Consider the following 18,406-nt stretch of genomic DNA (forward strand, 5'->3'; position numbering starts at 1 on the left):
ACACCTCCTCACTATGCTTATAGTCCTTCCAGCTCCGGCCAAGGGAGTGTGTGCTCCCAGGATCAGACACCAGTCAGAGAGCAGGAAGGGAATTTACAAAGCTGAAAATGGTGATGTGGGGGTGGCTTTCTAGCCCACTGTGGTGGAGGGACTTTAAAAATAAAATGCAGATAAGGAGACACCAACGAACCCAAGTGAAAGGCATTCTGCTATAAAACTGAACTAGACTCTCCTTAAAAATGTCAAGGTCATGGAAGACAAAGGAAGGCTGAAGCGTTTTAGGCCGAAAGAGAGACTGAAAGGACTCATTGCAATGGGCAATTAAATGCAATGGGCAACTCTGGATTTCAAACAATGCCGTGGGGATAATTTTTGATATAATTAGAGAAAATGGAAATACAGAGTGTGTCTGTGGGGGTGGGTGTAGTCAAGTCTTCCTTATTTTAGAAGCATATTGTCGGGACCAGATCCAGCAGAGATTTTGTCTGTGTTTTGATCAAGGCTGACCCAGCAGTCTCGATCAGCCTTTTCTTGTGAGGGGAGAGTTTGAAGACAACCTGGGCACAGATGGCTGTCCCATAAGGGTGGGGGTGGGGTAAACTGGCTCTGGGTCCCTCTGGACAGGTGAAAAATGCCAAAGGGCTTAAAACATCTCTGGCCAAGCTGGCTCTGCCTGTGCCTGGGACAAAACCATGCGCTGGAGGGACATGGCCACTAGGAAGAATCCCCATGTTTAAGCATAACCTGCCATGGGGCTTTTTGGCCAGCAAGCGCCAGCCTCCCCTAGCCCCAGTCATCTCTGCAGAGTTTCCTTTTTTTTAAAACTATTATCATATTCATATGTGCTGATAGTACTGTATCAGTGTTAAGTTCCCTGTATTTGATCATTTTAGTGTGGTTATTTCAAGGAAGGTCCTTGTTCTTAGGATGTACACTAATATATTTAGGGGTGAAAAGCTCATAATATCTGCCGCTTATTTTCAAATGGTTCAACAATACTGCTACTTATTATTATGGTTGTTGTGGCTGTTTTTATATTGAGAGAATCATACAGCATTGATAACTGTTGAACCTAGATGAAGGGCACATAGGAGTTCATTGTACATTTCTTGCAACTTTTCTCTAAGTTCAAATCTTTCTAAATAAAAAGATAAAAACGTGCAGTTGTAAAATAATACAAGAGCCTCCTTCCTCCACTCCCACCTCCAGAAATGCAATTGGAAGCTGCTCCTTCGGGTTGCGAAAGTATTTTATAGCGAAGAGCCTGTTTATTTCACGTGAGTTTGAGCTGGGCTCTGCATATAGAGATAACTTTCGATAATGTCAAAATGGCCAATTCTAAAATCTTGCTTTGGCCGCCTACCTACTCCGTACTCAGGTATGACAAAGAAAAATGCTGATTTGTAGGCACATCAAGTGGGAACCTGTGGAGCATGTGGATGAGAAAAAAAGAACACGCCGTTTTCAGCAGGTGTTTAAAATTTTCCATAATGTCTCTTTAAATAATAATAAACGTTGCTGTTTACATTGCCCCTTTTTACGAAGGATGCTCCACACCATTATAGATAGCTCAGTAAACCTCAGAATAGACCTCTGAGGTAGATAGGTGTCCGTGCTATTTTACAGTAAGGAAAGGGATGCACGGTGAGGTTAATTGTTTGGATTGGCCCTGAAAATGAGTCACAGATTCTAGGAATTGAGGGGACCTTAAAGGTCAAACCCTGAATTGCCGCATGAATCCCCTCTAGGCAGTTGCTGCCCGAAACTTCTCCACTTGAAAAATTCTCTACCTCACGTTGCAGTCTAATTCATTTCTGGACAGCTTTAGTTATATTAATGAGCATCAGTTCAAAAGAAAAGTACCTAGGTTTTCTTAAGTCTTAATCTAATTCCCTGTTCATTAAACCACACCAGTGGGTTTGATGCCATGAAAATGAATGTAATAAGCCGTTGGGACCCAAAGATAAGATCGCACATTTTAAATGTTAATTTCTTCTTCATTTGAACTTAGAAACATGCAAAATGGCATTCCACAAACTTGTTGATATATTAATATACCCAAATCTAATAGGATTCTTAAAGGGATCTATGGACCCTCCACAGAGGAGGAAAAATTAGAACTGAGAAATGGAAATGGGAGAGTGAGTGAATTACCTGGAGAAATACAGCCCTTTTAAGTGCAGATCTTCATACATAAGAAAAGTGCATCAAAGAGAGACTACGCTCAAAAGAAAAATTGTGTCACTTGTTTGCAAAGTACCTCATGGAAGAATCTAGTCAAAATATTTGATATTACCTGTGTTGCAGTTAGCTCCACCAGCATATTTTGCCCCCAAATTCTGGCTAATATCAATGGTAACTAAAATAAATATACCTGGCATGCAATATCTGAAGATTAATTTCCTGAGCAAAATTCTGAAAATTTGAGTAGGATTCTGATCAGGAGACTGGTCTGTGTAAATATGAAGGGAAGAAAAGAGTGAGAAGAGAGGAAAAGAGCAATTATAATTTATAATCTTGTTGGTACTAAGTGTCCAGGATCTTCTAGTCCCCCATTCTTTCCGGTGGAATTATGAAAAGGCAAATAGCAGAAGTTTTTTGGCTAGTAGTTAAGACAATCCAGTGGGCTGAGTTACTGATGGTGAAAAGATTCACTTATTTTTTATTGGGTACCGATCATCTTTCATTTTGGCTTGGTCATCTATGCGAAAATGTTAATTTTCTTCAAGTCCAAATCTTAGGCCTCTGTCAAGATTCTTGGTTCTGGGCAATATATTCTAGCTGTTTTCTATGGGAAAATAGGGAAAAATATAATAAATGTAACAAATCTAAGTCTCTATTTAAATATAGCCATAAGAGCAGCTATTTCATTTATTTACAGAATGGTTGAACATATTAAATGGTTTAATTATACAAAGTAGTTGGAAAAGTGCAAGGCACAGAGTGCTCAAGAATTTGGTTAGCGTGATTTTTGTGTTTGTCATTTCCCTTGGGCTTTCTCCCTGGTTCTTTCAACCACTGCATTTTTGAGACTATGTTTCAAGTGAGAGCTAACAGCTCTTTCTTATAACCTGTATGTTAGAAATCTCAGGGCTCTGATGTGTTGAGAAAAATGACTTCAGACAACCACGGATGAAAAAAATCTTAAGGGCTATGTGTTATGAATTCAGGGCTAGAGGCATCTGGCTAGAACTTACTTCTTTGGTGGCCTCATGTAGTCTCATCGATATGCTTAGGAACTCTCAAATTCGTATCTCCAGCCCCTACCACATTCCTTCAGACTCATATGTCAACTACCTACGCGTCGCCTCCATTTAGATGGTTAGTAGACATTGCACACTCAGACTTAACATGAGCAAACTCTTGATACTATCCTTAGTCTTCCATACTAGCTCTCTCCTTTGGATTAGGCCAAAAAGCTCAAAGGCATCTTTGACACCTCTTTTTCTCTCCTGCCCAGTTTCTGCTCCTTCAGGGCATTATGTCAGCTCAACATTCAAAACATTTCCAGAGTCTGACCTTTTCTTAGTCCTCTATTGCTACCATCACTTTCATCTCTTGCTTTCATTTCTCTAGGAGCCACTTATTTTTACCCTTGCCTCCTTATATTATAACAGCCAGAGTAGTCTTTTTATAATGTGAATCTGATCATTTTGCTCTTCTGCTAAAAACTCCAATGGCTTCCCATTTCATGAGATGCAGAAGCTCTTCCAGTGGTCTACAAAGCCCTCCATGATCTACAAGGCTCTCCTCTCTGACCTACTCTTCCCCCATGCTTCCCCTCACTCTGATCCAACCACACTGGCCTTCCTGTTTGTTGTAAATAAAGTTTTATTGAAACACATCACATTTATTCACTTACGTATTACTATGGCTGTTTTCTTGCTACCTCAGCAGAGCAGAGTAGCTGTGACTGAGACCCTATGGCCCATAAAACTTAAGCTATATACCATCTGGTCTCTAGAGGGAAAAAAAAGTTTGCCAGGCCCTGTTTTACAAAAATGGCTGTGGCTACATTTCACTAAGTTTGGTCTTGAGAAAGCAGAAACTGCTGAGTATCCTCCACACTCCATTCAGTGCTCAGCTTCCCAGCTCTTTTTGATGCGTGTGAAGGAATCGAAGCCAGGCTTCCACCAGGGGTCTAATGAGGCAGAGGGGACAACCAATGAGCAGCAACTTCTCATTGCCTAGGGTCATCTCTGAATGAGAAATTAGAGAAAAGTAGGTGACTGATGGGAAGAACATCTAGGCAACAGAGAGAGATGAAGCAAGACAAAACTCTACTCCCCGCAACAGTGCTCAAGGATCTTTCTACATTTGTGCTTCTAAAGGACAGAGTTCTGCCTGCTAGTATTTAGTGAATTGAATTTCATCCTTAGAGACAGGCACAATGCTTCCATTGACTTCCATGGGAGTCATGGGCCATTTGGTTCCACAGACATCTGTGCTGGTTTCAGGCTATTTAACAAACTCCTAAACAAATCCCAACAAAGTGCTCTTTAGCGGATACTTAATTCTGGTGTAAGGGTGGGAGCTGAGCACACCTAAGTCCTTTCCTTTCCTTCAGGTTTACTCTTTTCTCCTTTTTATGGCTTACTAATTACTGCAACCAAAACCCTGAGTCAAGCAATATTAAATCTACTCAAAGTCAAAGATGTCACTTTTATCGATCTCAGTTGACCTGTTTACTCTCTGGGCTCCAATTTAATGGCTCAATTGATTATTCATTTACATTTTTAATGTCTTCATGGGCAAAATCATTTTAACATGAATTATCTCTAACTTAATGGGCAACATGCAGTCTCATTTTGGATTTTCAATTTCAGCAAGTATTTATTGAGCTCAGGAGAACTTAACAGGGATAAAGTGGGGATTTCAGTTTCTTGTAAAAGAAGATAGAAATGATAGTATGATTTTTCTCCTGTGAAGAATGGCCATCACTTATAAGTGCTCACATGAAATCAGATGGTGATTAGGATATCAACTTTCGAGTCATGTTTTTGACAAATTACATTTTGTCTAAGTACATTTTGAAATTTACATACCTTTAAACTTTCTTACATGAAATTCAAAAGTTCAATATGATTTATTGATTTGTCTTCCTTTTAGATGGTCCTGTTTTGCTAGGGATGGTAGAAATAGGGTGAGGGAATTATATCATAGTGTATAAACCGTAATGAGGCATAGTATGATTTTATCAGCTCATCATGGAATTCTCTACTTACAAAAGTAGGCAACACAGAGGATCTGCCTACACTTAGGTTTACAATATAATATTCTATTTCGAGGCCCTCTGTGCTTGTGGAGTTCATTTGATATGTTCTTCCTTCACAGCAAGCAGGCAAAGCTCTAAAAATATGACTGCCTTTGGCTTATCCTTCCCAGTAGGACTGTTCTGAATATAATATTTATAAATTATATACACAATCACCTATCTTCACTTCTTCCTAAAAGAAGATGAAGTGTAATAAGAAAAATGCATAAATGCAAACTTCCAGCCACAATAGTCACTTTTATCTGACAGTTTAAAGTGGAACCAGAGTTCAATGCCAAGTAGAGGAGGCTCGCTATTCATTCTCTGGGGAATAGTAAGGGCTAGTGTTTGGCAAAAGGGGCAGTGAAAAATGAAATACTATTAAACAGTTTAAAAGTGCTTTGCTTTATTAATTTTTGCTGATAATTTTATTAATATCACTACTAAATGTGTATGTCAAAAAAGAAGCTAATTTCAATTCTTGGAGAAAAAATATTCGTAAAGTAAATACAGTCGTCCCTCGGTATCCGTGCAGAATTGGATCCAGGACCTCCCAGATACCAACATCTGAGGATGCTTGAGTTCCTTATATAAAGTGGTGTAGAATGATGCGTATAGTCAGCCTTCCACATCCGCAGGTTCCAGTAGCAGATCAAAAATACTGTTTTTGATCCGCAGTTGGTTGAATCCATGGATGCAAAACTCGGGATATGGATGGACAACTGTATATCTATTGAAAGAAAAATTGCATATGAGTGGACCCGGGTAATTCAAACGTGTTGTTCAAGGGTCCACTGTAATATTATTTCTTCCACATGTAATTATTCAGTATTTTCCTATGAGCCAGGAGTGTGTTAGGTATTAGATTAGAAAACTAAATAAGAGAAACTTCCCTTTTTAAGGAATTCCTAACCTCATAGACATGGAATATAATTGAAACAGTTATAATTTACAAAGTGACGTGGAAACCTATGGTGGTCTCAGAGAGCTTGAAGGAAGAAGTGATATTTGAGTGTCGTCAGAAGAAGGAGAGAGCTCACCACCTTGGGGGTATGGAGGATCATCCCAAGTGAGGGGCCACCCTCCGAAAAGAAGAGTCGAGGTGAACTTGGGAGCTGTGAGGCTAGAGGGAACGTAGAGAGGCTACTTCCTGGGTTAATGAAGATGAAAAGGCCTGGGTGGCGAAGAGCTCTACATTAGAAAAACTCGCACTTTATTATGTGGACAATGGAGAGTCACCAGCAGAGTCTACACCGAATAAAAGGGGGCCTGAACTCTGACAAACCTCAAAATGTAACCCTAAGGCAAAGGGGGACGATACTGTTAAAAGAAACTTTCAAATGGGATAGGGTCAGAGACAGTGTCTAGGGAGAACAAAGCATGGAGCACTGCATTTCTGTCCTTGACCCTAAAATAAGCAGATTGGGACAATATAGCTTTCTTAAGGGCTCATCACCGGAGGGTCGACATCCTTCCTCCACAAAATGGTCAGCTTTCTCGATCCAGCCTCTAACTGGATCCCTCTTTGTTAACCTACTTAGAAACTTTTCTAGACATTTATGCTGCTAGTTATCAAGTTGCAATCACACCTTGTGCTCATTTTCAAACTTTCTCTGCATTATTTAAGGAAACGAGTCCAGGGCTCAGTCTTAATGGAACTGGATGAATGAAATAATATTTTTAATATTCTGATTAGATTATAACACATATCAAAAGGTGATAGTTCTTAAAAAAAACCAACCAAACAAACAAAAAATAACTTCTAAGTTCGATGATGAAAAGATCAACTGGCCAAAAGGAATTGGAATTAGCTAGCCATGGCATTCCTAAGTTAGAGTACTCCATCAGCTTCATATAAAAGCATTTCCATGCACTCCACCTGGTGAATTAATGCCTACAGGACACTCTGGTTCCCTCTGTTTAGACCAAACATGGCCAGGAGCGGTCTGATGAGCATCTCATACCTGTGCTGTCTTCATACACCACAGTCACTGTCTTCCAGTTGTAGTAAAGGACCAAATCCAGGATGGCCCTGCTGATAGCTGCATAATCTGGGTAGAGGTTGATGTAAAACAAGTCTTTGTTGTCCACCGAAGGGTGTTTCCAGCGGGTCTGGATGTGTGGAACTTCGAGAGCATTGCAAATAGACTGCACAGCACTGACCGAGGAACTGTGGGAAGGACCAAAGAGAGCAGCCACACCAAGAGCCAGCTGGTCACACGCTGATGCCCAAAGACGAGAAGGGGTTGGGAAGAGAGGGCAGGAAGGGGAAAGAGAAGGAGAGAGAGTTCCATGAATTTAATGTTTCCTTCCATGAATCCTCTTTTTAGTTTCACTATTGGAAACTTTCCTCCACTCTCTATCTGCATGTTTAATCCAACTTTCGGAATTCCTCGGACACTAAAACACCGAGAGATGTAAATGTGGAACTGATGAGCAACGAATCACAGGGCCACCTCCCTGCAAATGAAAATGAGTGGCTAGTCTCGCTTCATTACCTTTAGTCGGATGGAGTCTAAATTCCTTGCTGGGTATGCTGTTACCCAGGAGCACTCAGAGCTAGTCTACAAGCCACTTCCTCAGTGAACGCCATGTGAATGGAGTTGTGTCATATGCCGGGGTGACAGTGAAGATGTTAATGTGGTCATAGGACTGAGAAGACTCTCTGGGTGACTGTACAGTGCTTTAGATCCTGCCTTCCCACAACTCACATAGACGTCCCAGGATTACTGAAAAACTGCTAAAGAATGTTAAGTGATACTGATACCTAATTAATTAAAGAATAATAGAATAGCATAGCTTCAAGGGATCTTAGAAGACATTTTGTCCAACCCAGTAATATCATAGACAGTGGAGTACGTCAGGACCACTGGATAATAGCAGAGCTGTACCAGAGCCCAGGGACTCAGCTCAAGGTCAGGCCTTTCTTTAACTCAATAGCAGCCAACACGAAACCTTACAAAATCAAGTCAACATGTATTTAAAATTAATTTATAACATTTATTTTTCTCATTGTAAGGTTATGCACACTTATTGAGAGAATTTAGAATATTTGAAAGTGGAAGGAAGTGAAAAAGGCCATGTAATTCTATCGTATTGGGATAGCATCTATTTATATTTTGGTGATATATAAATATATATATAAAAGAATCATAGAGATGCAGTTTGATGCATTACTTGCTTTATTTAAAAATAAATTTAACACTGAAGAATGTCCTTTTCCCCAAATCATTTCAGTCTTCAAAATTATATTTTTATTGTTTTTAGAATAGCCCATTAAGTATGAATATGTCATCATTTATTCCTATGATATTGATTATTTAAGCTGCTCCTAATTTTATGCTGTTATAAGTAATATTATAGTAGTTATTTCAGTTCTTATATTTTTCTCTGAATTTTACATTGTAGTTTTAGAGTACATGTTCAGTTGTAATTAAAGGTTGTCGATATTTTTAAGTTACTCGATACAATTAATCAAATTCCCTTCTAGAAAGATTGGGACGTATTATATTCTACAAGCATGCAAAATTGTGCCTCCTTATTATATGCTAGCATAAATTTATGCTGGCATGAAATCTAAATTTAAAAGCATTTCAAATTTGTATTTTAATGCTAGTTTAAAGGAATTTGAAACTCCTGAGAGATATTTGAATATTTGAAAAAAAAGACAGCATATTTTATAAATGAAATTGTGTTAATATTCATAATGATGTCATTCTACAAATAAAAGTAAGTAGAAAAACTATATGGCTTAGAATCATCCAACTTGATTTAGAGAGAAAAATTAATAAAATTTTGAGAGCCAAATTCCAAATATCTATGGAGCAGCAAATGTTGACATTCACAAGGAAAGCTTTTGGCTCTTGGCATTGACTTACCACAGGAGATGTGAAGACATATAACTTTCTGCATTAAGTCCTGTAAGTTTAAGTTGCTATTATCCTTAGAAGCTCATTTGATGAATGTGTTTTCATTGGTTAGCAAGATAAAATGAGAGCATAGAATATACGAACTGTTGTTTTGTCTAACACGGGCAATGGATGGAGATTCCTGCTAATATTTAGCTCTGGGATGCTAATAGTACTTGACAGAAAATCAATCCTTTTGAATTCTGTTTGCCAGCAAATTACTAGTTTTAAGAAGCTTTGGGGGTGTTTAATTTACAAGTACTGGCAGGTACTTCAGATCATGAAAAAAGCTTTCGATTTTATGTGGGTTGAAGTATAATGGTTACATGTGGTTGGCTTTCTGAGGTATTTACTCACTGCTCTTGATGTGTGTGTGTGTGTGTGTGTGTGTGTGTGTGAGAGAGAGAGAGAGAGAGAGAGTCAGTCAGTCAGAGTCAGTCAGAGAGAGAGAGAGAAGTGGTGTGTGTGTGTGTGTGTGTGTGTGTGTGAGAGAGAGAGAGAGAGAGAGAGTCAGTCAGTCAGAGTCAGTCAGAGAGAGAGAGAGAAGTTAGAGATCTAACCCATAAGAGATAATTTATGTGAAGATGCCTTGTAAACTTTGAAATACTATATATAAATTTTGTATTTGTTCATAGACAGTTCTGACCTATATAGTAGCTGCAGCTCCATACATTTTTAAAAGAAAATTTTCTCGTTACTAAGATCATACCCTAGATAGAAAAAAAAATCATTATGCTATTTACTTTTTGTCTGTGCTACCAAGAAAACAAGTTTTACGTTTTGTTGTAAAGAAAACAAAAAAGAATTTTACAGAATGCATTAGGTGAACACATTCTACAATCTTAACTGGGTTGATTCTGTGTAGAAACAACCAGTGTTTAGTTACTTGGAAATCAGCATGAACATGGCGTTTGTTATATTTCTTTTATTTGGGGGTTTTTGTTGGATGAAGCTTTCCTCTATGGGGTGACGAGCACCCTTGTTTTCACACAAACGTCTCAACTTCTTCTTAGAGGCCAAGCTTCAAGCATATCAAATATGACGGTGCTCACGAAATCCCCTTGGAAGGGCCTAGGGAATGACTCAGGGAGCCCCACAATTCCACAACTCTCCCCATGAGACAAACCTTGCAGCCTACACATAAATTAGATGACATTTTAGAAACTTCTATGTTCAGAAGCAAAATAGAATCAAATGATCAAATGCAAAGGTTATTCTCATAGGTTTAATCTTCATTTTAATTTTTTTTTCCCCCAGTGGATATCTCTTCCCACCTGGAGCATGCACAGAGCTCAATGAACATCTTTAACCCCAAGTTTCCTGTTTTATTTATTTGTTTGTTGTTTTAATTGTATAATTCTATTTTTTTTCTTATTTTTTAACTTTTTTTTAATCAAGGTATAATTGACATAGAACATTATATCAGTTTCAGGTGTACAACTGAATAGTTCAGTATTTGTAATCGTCATAGTTTTACGATCTTGTGTGAGTTTAAAAAAAAAGTAGAGAAAATACTAGGTAAACCCAGTAGCTTACAACCCATTAAAATTCAGGGTGTGAGTTATGTGTGCCATGGGCATTTCCACACGCTCGGTGGATATGACCTTCCACAAAGTTTTATTTGACTGCACTGCACAATTTCATGGTGGTATCTCAGCCTTGGGAAGGAAAAACAGATCAAGCTTGACATTTTCCATTCACAGCTGAATCAGTTAATCACAGAGTACAGGGCACTGAAGGGTAAGATAATCAGAAAGGCCCACAACACAGAGCTGGGCCACATCCATTAGGACAGTTGAGATTGCTCTGGACAGTGACATCCGGTACCAACCCCGATTTCCTGCAACCCATTTGCACCAAGATGCCCACTTTGAAAAAGGGCATCAGAAAGAAGGTGACTTGTAGAGCAGATATATCACCCAAGGAAGCTTTTAAAAATGTGAAAATAGTTACCTCTCCGGGAGGCTTCGAAACTATCAAAAAGGTTAATTCTCTGGATGTCGTAGGTTAATGTGGTGTTGGGCATCAGGGTTCGGTTTCTGTTAATGCTGGTCACTGCGAACTTGAATGCTAATTCCTCAACATTAACAGGTTCGTTTTCCACAGTTTCAAAAATCCCTCCTGCAGAAGCAAAAGAGATGCATGAGAAGCATTAGTCACATTGTTCACACATTTTTTTTTTACAAAGAATAATATAAATTCAGACAAAAGGTCTAAAAGAATAAATGTAAGAAATATAGGCATGGTCAGAACATATTGTAAACAGAGTGTTAAAAGTTAAGTTCATCAGCATGTGTGACCTAATTTCATACATATGCACTGTATATTACCTCTGAGATGGCAAATGTATTCCCAATATTTAGTACCAAGGAAAATAGAACTGATGATATATGGTGAGGAGGGATTTTCTATAGTTTGAAGATGAATCACGCTCTGGTTGACTTAAGTATAATTTGAACTGTGTCCTGGTCCAACCATCCTTTCTTAAAATGAAGCTCTTTCTATTCAGAAACAGACATTCTAGACTCTAGAGGGATCATAGAGTTGAGTGGGGTCAAAATGAGACACACATACACTGAGAGCTCTTCTGTTCTTGGTGGCTCAGAATTCTGGGGTCATATTCTAGTACTTTCCAAAGTTCACGGGCTGATTTAAAGAACTGCTTTTTATTTTTTATTTTTTTGAGAAACTGTTTTGTTCTGCTCAAAAGCAACTCTTCCTTCTACCGCTGAAGTTACGTTCTTCCTCTGTACAAGAACACATGCACTGTCTGTGATATCTTAGCCATGAGGATCTCATCAAAAGCAAAATAGCAGTGCTTAAAGCCTCATCGGGGAATCCAGCTCTGAATTTGCTTGAAACATTGATGTTGATGGAACCATTTAAATATTATTAACTACACATTCTTAATATTCTTTAAGAGCTGTCTTGGATTATAAATAGACACGGGGCATACAGTAGAGGCTCTTAACTGGCCTCCATTTAACTTGATAGACCAATATTCCCAATTTCCTTTGAAAAACATATTAATTGGTGCCCATGGGATGCCAATACTTGTCAACTAGCAGATGGCTATTCCTATACTTTCTCCTATACCATTGAGTGATGCCTTATCAAAGGTCAGTTGTAGGTTTTTAGCGAACTCGTCTAGGCTAGATTGATTGACATGTGCCTTAAGTTTTCTACCCACTCAAAAAAAAAAAAAATGTGTGTGTGTGTGTGTGTGTGTGTGTATGTGTGTGTGTATATATATTTGTATATATGTAGAAAAAGAAAAATTTGAGACCAAAAATCAAAAATAAGCATTTATAGGCACAGGTATTATTTAGGTCTATCCTTTCTTAGAAAAGGAACTCCAATAGGCAGACTCTAATTGAAAGAAATTACTTCGATTCTACTTTGAAAGAATAATAAACAAATAATAAATATATTTACAATTTTTGAGTTAAAATTATTATTACTATTATTATTTGCAATGCCCTGCTCAACTGACTTTATTAAATAACCAGTTATAATTGTCAGATTGGGGAAACTAAGGAGGTTTATATAGAACTATTTTGCGCTTTTTGGAAATATCTCTTGCTTTCATAGACCAATGACAGATGTTCATATGGAGATCATTTTCATGTTCTCTGAGAAACTGGAGTTGAATGCTATGTGACCATGATACATGACCATGTTAACCTTTACCTATGCATCCATATTGAACATTTATTGTGAAATCACTGTTAGGAAAATTTTTACTCAAGTGATTTTGTCTTTTTCCTTTGTCACACAATTGTAAGCAGATCCTTGGTGGGTGGTGGAGGGGATCTTTCTGTTTCTCTCAGAACTGTTAGTGGATGCTCAACAGCAAGGTCATAAGCTCACATCATAGACTCTTGGTCACCAGAAGAAGATAGGTGTAGGCTGGGTTTACCACTACAATCAAGCTGTCTCAAGATCAGAACCTGGTGTTAGGACTTCCACAGTAATTATCTGCACTTATTTGTTTACTCGTTGTCTCCTGAGCACATGTTGAGAACCTTCACGAAGACAGACTGTGTCTTATTCAGAATCACCACCTTTACGGAGACCAAAATATCTTAAGATGTTCAGCTTCCAACTGTTTAGGGAAAAAGTCAATTACTGGCTCAGATGTGCACATCGTTAACTTGTGTGAGGCAGGCTGGTGGGAGGGAACTAATACCTGAATAGGAATCAAGAGGTTCTGAATTTTGGATCTTGGTCTACCTACTTACTCTTTGAGAAGGATTTTTAAGTACTAGAAAGAAAGTTACTATGAAAATCCTCTTTTACTGTAAATATTTCATTTAAGCCTTATTAAATTCCAAGTAGGAGGTAGTGTTCCTGTTTTAGAAATGAAAGATCACACATTTTGCCCAGCTTATTCAAAGTCTCACACACACACACACACACACACACACATTTCAACTTATTTCTGATATTATTCATCTCTAAATGTGGGCTAATATTGCCTCCTTTCTTGCCTTGGAGAATTGTTCTATAAAGGGAACAATGTAATGTAGTGTAAGTGCCCCGAAAACTCAATCGTTCCCCAGAAATAAATTATTATTACACATGGATAATGAGGATAAAAAGAGGAAATGCCATCTGTAGAACTGCCTATTCACGTCAATATTATTCCTTTGGTATGTAGTTTTTTACATAAAGCAGAATGGACCTGGGTTTAAGAGAATTTTAAGTCTTTTAATTATGTGCTTTGGCAGTATGTAGGGGAACTCTGCTCTGTTATTTTTAGGGGCATTTTCTTTCATTCCTTCACCAAGCAAGTCATTAACTCAACATCCCTCCACATTCTCCTTTTTTTTTTTTTTCCTCAGAGAAAGCTGCTGATAAATACCCCAAACCTGCAGTGAAGCGAAGTGTAGAGAGGGCTGGGAAAGTACCATTAAAGTGAAATCTCAGAAACAGGAGAAAGTTGCTGATAGGAGTACAGGTCACACAGCAGTCCCTTTAGACTGGATATGTGTGATACTGAGATTTATAATAAGAAACATGTATTTGGTCTTTGACCCAGTTTCTGGCACAGAGCTCTTAAAACCCTTGAAATTTACTGAGTGATAAGAGCAATAAAGGGTGTCTTTTGTTATGTTAATGGAGTGGCTTTTGGAAATCAGAGGAAGAGGGTGGGGTAGAAAAACCAAACATTTAGCCCCACCCCCTTGACTTCTAGGGAGGGAAGGGAAGAGGGGCTGGAGGTCGAATCCATTGCCAATGGCTGATGAGTTAATCAATCATGCCTGGGTAATGAAGCCTTCATAAACGCCCAAAAGGATGGGTTTCTGAGAACTTCCAGGTTGGTGAACACATCTTTGTACTATGAGGGTGATGCACCCCAATTCCAGGGAAACAGAAGCTCCTGTGCTCAGGGCCCACCCAGACCTAACCCTGTCTGTCTCTTCATCTGGCTGTTCATCTGTATCTTTAATCATATCCTTTCAAAAACCGGTAAACATAAACGAGTGTTTCCCTGAATTCTCTGAGCCACTCAAGCAAATAATTGAATGCAAGAGGAAGGAGGTCATGGGAACCTCTAATGTGTAGTCAAATCATACAGAACTGTGGGTAACCTGGGGGTCTACTACTTGTGGCTGGATCTGAATCGGGGAGGAGCAATTCCTTGTGGAATCTGACGCTATCTCTACGTGGATAGTGTCAGAAACGAGTTGAATTGTAAGACATCTAGCCTGCAGTATCATGGAGAATCGCTTGGTGTGGAAAACTCCCACATGTTTGGTGACCAGAAGAGTTGTGAGTGTGGTAGTCGTACTGTGAGAGTAAAAGAGAAACACAGCGGGGATTGGTTTTCCCAGCTCACCCTGGTTTCTGTGTTAAGAATGAACAGAAGGGAGGAGAAGGGCAAGAACGGAAGCAGAGACCTGCCACAGAGGCCCTGGCCATAACAGGCTATCTCGATAAGAGACAACTGAGGCAATCCAGGTGAGGGAAGATGGCCAGGTACAGATTAGTGATGTTGGGTTATGGCAAAAAGGGGCTAAATTCTAGATAAAACTTTATGGCAGAGGAACCAACTATAAGTAGGAAGAGAGTTTCAAGTATGACATCAAGTTTTTGGCCTGACATTGCAAAGGCGAAGAGAAAGTACAGGTGTTTGGTTTGGAGCACGATTAATCTTACGGTGCCTATTACAAATCCAAGTGGAGACGCCGACGAGGAGGTTAGATGCATTGCGGATCTCATGAGAGAGGTGTAATCTGGAGATAGAAATTTGAGTCATCACCATACAGGTGGAATTTAAAGCCATAAGACTGGTTGACATCACCCAGGGGCAAGTGTAGACAGGAAGGCAGAGATTGAGGTGACACAGTTGCAAACCGAGGGATGCTTAGAACCACCAGAAGCTGGAGGAAGCAGGGACTTGGATCTCCCCTAGAGCGTTTGGATGAAGCAGGACCGTGCTGACACCTGGATTGCTCAAACTTCTTGCCTTCAGTATTGTGAGAACAACTTTTCCTTCCTTTAAGCCACCCAGTTTGTGGTAATTCGTTACAGCAGCCACAGAAAACGAATACACTATCCCAGTTGTCTTAAGTCTTCATAGTGGCTGCTTTTAATTACCGTATCTTTTCCTCTTTGTAAAATGTTACTTTGTTCAGTACTTCAAATAACAACTTCTAGCTCTCTAACTTGATTTTGCAGATAAAGCAAGTAGTTGCGCCATGCAGCACATTGAAATTCTTCATTTATTACATTTTCCTATTTTGTCCTGAATATGGCATGACTAAGATATTATTGTTCTCATTCTAATAAACCTCACTAACTCTATGAACTAGCTGCTGGGTGTTCGTTGGGACAAACGGTGAGATCACACAGGAAGGGAGAGTAAAACTATTAGCTGACAATCAAGAAATGGAAAGCTTCAGTAGTGTTAACTCTTATTTTGCATTTCTGTGGCATAATGACTATTCCAGAAGCCATCAACAGAAAACGAGATGGCGATTTGATCAATTCCTTTGCTGATAGGAAATATATACCTTAAATATATATTATATTGTCTCTGTTTATTGCCATGTCCATAATTCTAACTTGTTATATCATTACTATATGTCATTATAGACTGGCCTATGCTATGCCCTTAATTTCAGGGCTACAAATTTAAATTCTAAGATTCCCTTAGGTAAATGTTCTCTTCCTGCTCAGCTTACCTCTTTTTGTTTTACTTTTGTAGATCAACATAATCTTAGTAAAGAGTTTATGCTATATGGATTTGGATGGAGAGCAGGCATTCCTTGACCTAAGGGAGCATGAAAGGACAAAAGTTACCTGGATTTTTACCTTTCAAGAAGTCCTGGGTAAGGACAGAGCTGTGAGTAAGGAAAATGACAGCATCAGTGGTCTGGCTTTTGCTTAAACCTTCTAGAAGAGTCTTTAGATACTGATGTCTTTTGAAGAGGAAACATGGGATTTGATGTCACACCTTAATAAAACCACATCCAGGCTCTCTCCTTGATGTCTCTACGAGAGCTACACAAATTTAGTAGGAATGGCATTTAAGGAGGAAGAAAAAATTTCGATGGAGTGAGGGATTCCTAATGTGCTTCTGAGGGTAGCAGTTGTGGGAAGTACCAGAGAAGGGAAAGGCTGTGGGTTATATGTAGTTTAGCAGATGCTGCCAGTAATTTTTCTTAATAAATTTGAGTTGCGCATTAAAAAAAAAAATATTCAAAGCCAAAGGTATTTTTGTTTCCGTGATATTCGCTATTCAATTCATCAAATATTATTGGCCATCTATTAGCAACTAGGACTGTGCTGGCAGCGGTGGGATATAGAGAGATGAAAAGGACTTGGCTCTTGCCCTCGGCAGAATTTCCAGTCTGTTGGGAAAGGTCGAACTAGTGGTGGTAAATTACAGAACAGGAAATCGTGTACAGCAGCCAGTCATTCCATCACCAAAACAAGAAGCCCGCTCTCTGTCCCCTCTAATATGGTCTTTCCTGTTCCTTCCAGCCAGAGGTGAACTCTCCCTGTCTTTTGATAACATGAAATCTAGCTCCTATTTGCAGACTTAATTTTGGTGTAAAATCTTAAACTGGGAAGTCTAACCTGGGTAAAGACAACGTTTGGTGGTACTTGCCCTCTCTGCCAGGACTACATACAATAATTTCAACACAGTATATTGTCGCCAACAAATGATCATTCAGTTGAGATGAGTCCCTTCTTTGTGCCTTATCATGGTGCGTGATAAAGTAGCACATTTTGCCAAGACAAGTAGGCTTATGAGAGAGGTAGGAAGGAAGGAGGGTGGCTGGTGGAGTCATATTAGTGGACTGGCTGGCTTTCCCCATTACTGCCTTTGCAGTGATGATTGCTCACTCTCCCAACCATTATGGCCCATTGTCCCCAAGCACTTACAAAACTCTGATTCTCTCTAAACACTCACTTCTCATCAGACTGCCGGCACCTTAATATCATGGAGAAATGCCTCATCTCTTATTCATCTATAGATTTCAGGTGAGATCCAGGAATACTGCTGAAAGATTCTTGCCAAACTTTTATTCTTATGAAAGTCTGTGATTGTTCTAATGTCTCATGAGATCAGTTACCTCTTTAGCTTTTAACATCTCATTTAAATGACACATATTCATACATACTAGAGGGCTCAAATTCCATTTATTTACTCATTAATTAAAAAAAAATGGAATATGTCAACTCTACAACCTGTCTTTCTAGGGAAGCTGTGTTATGCATTTCACCACAATTTTCTAGTTTTCTTCCCTCATTTCTACTACTTCTTGAGATGAAATGTCTTCTTGCTGAGGAGATATTGCTGTTAAAGATGAGAACTGATGTCTGAAACCAGAACAAGTGAAAGCTCACAGCTCCGACAGAGCAGTATTTACTGATGTGTGCGCAGAAGTCACCCGTGAGATGCTGCACACAAAGGGAGCTCAGTGGTCCAATGTGTTTGGGAAGCATCGCTTCCTATCATCGCTTTTGGGAATGTCACGCTGCGCACAAATATATAAAGGATGCTCAGAAGTCCTGCAGCAAAAAAAGCAATTTGCCTCTGTTAAACTCAGTGTCCCTCAAATTCATTTGATTATAGGACAGTTTTCCTTGTAACTGGGGCCTGCGGTAGAATTGCTGTCCCGAGAAACATATTTTGAAAAAATCTAACCCGGTGAACTGCTTTCTTTGGGACTGAGTGAAATAATTTGTAGTCTTAAATACTCTTTTTGTGCTCATTTTAATGAAAAGT

At 39.1% G+C, this 18,406-nt stretch overlaps 1 protein-coding gene across 7 annotated transcripts in view; it reads right to left on the reverse strand.

The window, feature by feature from the left end:
- GRIK1 (glutamate ionotropic receptor kainate type subunit 1) overlaps positions 1–18,406 on the reverse strand; it is a 339,264-nt gene that overhangs the window by 122,405 nt on the left and 198,453 nt on the right. For 5 of the 7 annotated variants that reach the window (XM_006908255.2, XM_006908256.2, XM_025044236.1 and 2 more), the window contains exons 2-3: positions 11,116–11,283; positions 7,219–7,476 (exon numbers count right to left, since the gene is read on the reverse strand). The exons of 1 other annotated variant lie outside the window; for it this stretch is intronic. In XM_006908255.2, the coding sequence (XP_006908317.1) occupies positions 7,219–7,476; positions 11,116–11,283 (426 nt within the window). The remainder of the gene's footprint in view (positions 1–7,218; positions 7,477–11,115; positions 11,284–18,406) is intronic. One more of the 7 variants, XM_025044237.1, reaches the window with a different exon arrangement.

Source organism: Pteropus alecto, unplaced genomic scaffold (genome assembly GCF_000325575.1).
Source record: "Pteropus alecto unplaced genomic scaffold, ASM32557v1 scaffold81, whole genome shotgun sequence".
In the NCBI taxonomy this organism is placed as follows: domain Eukaryota; kingdom Metazoa; phylum Chordata; class Mammalia; order Chiroptera; family Pteropodidae; genus Pteropus; species Pteropus alecto.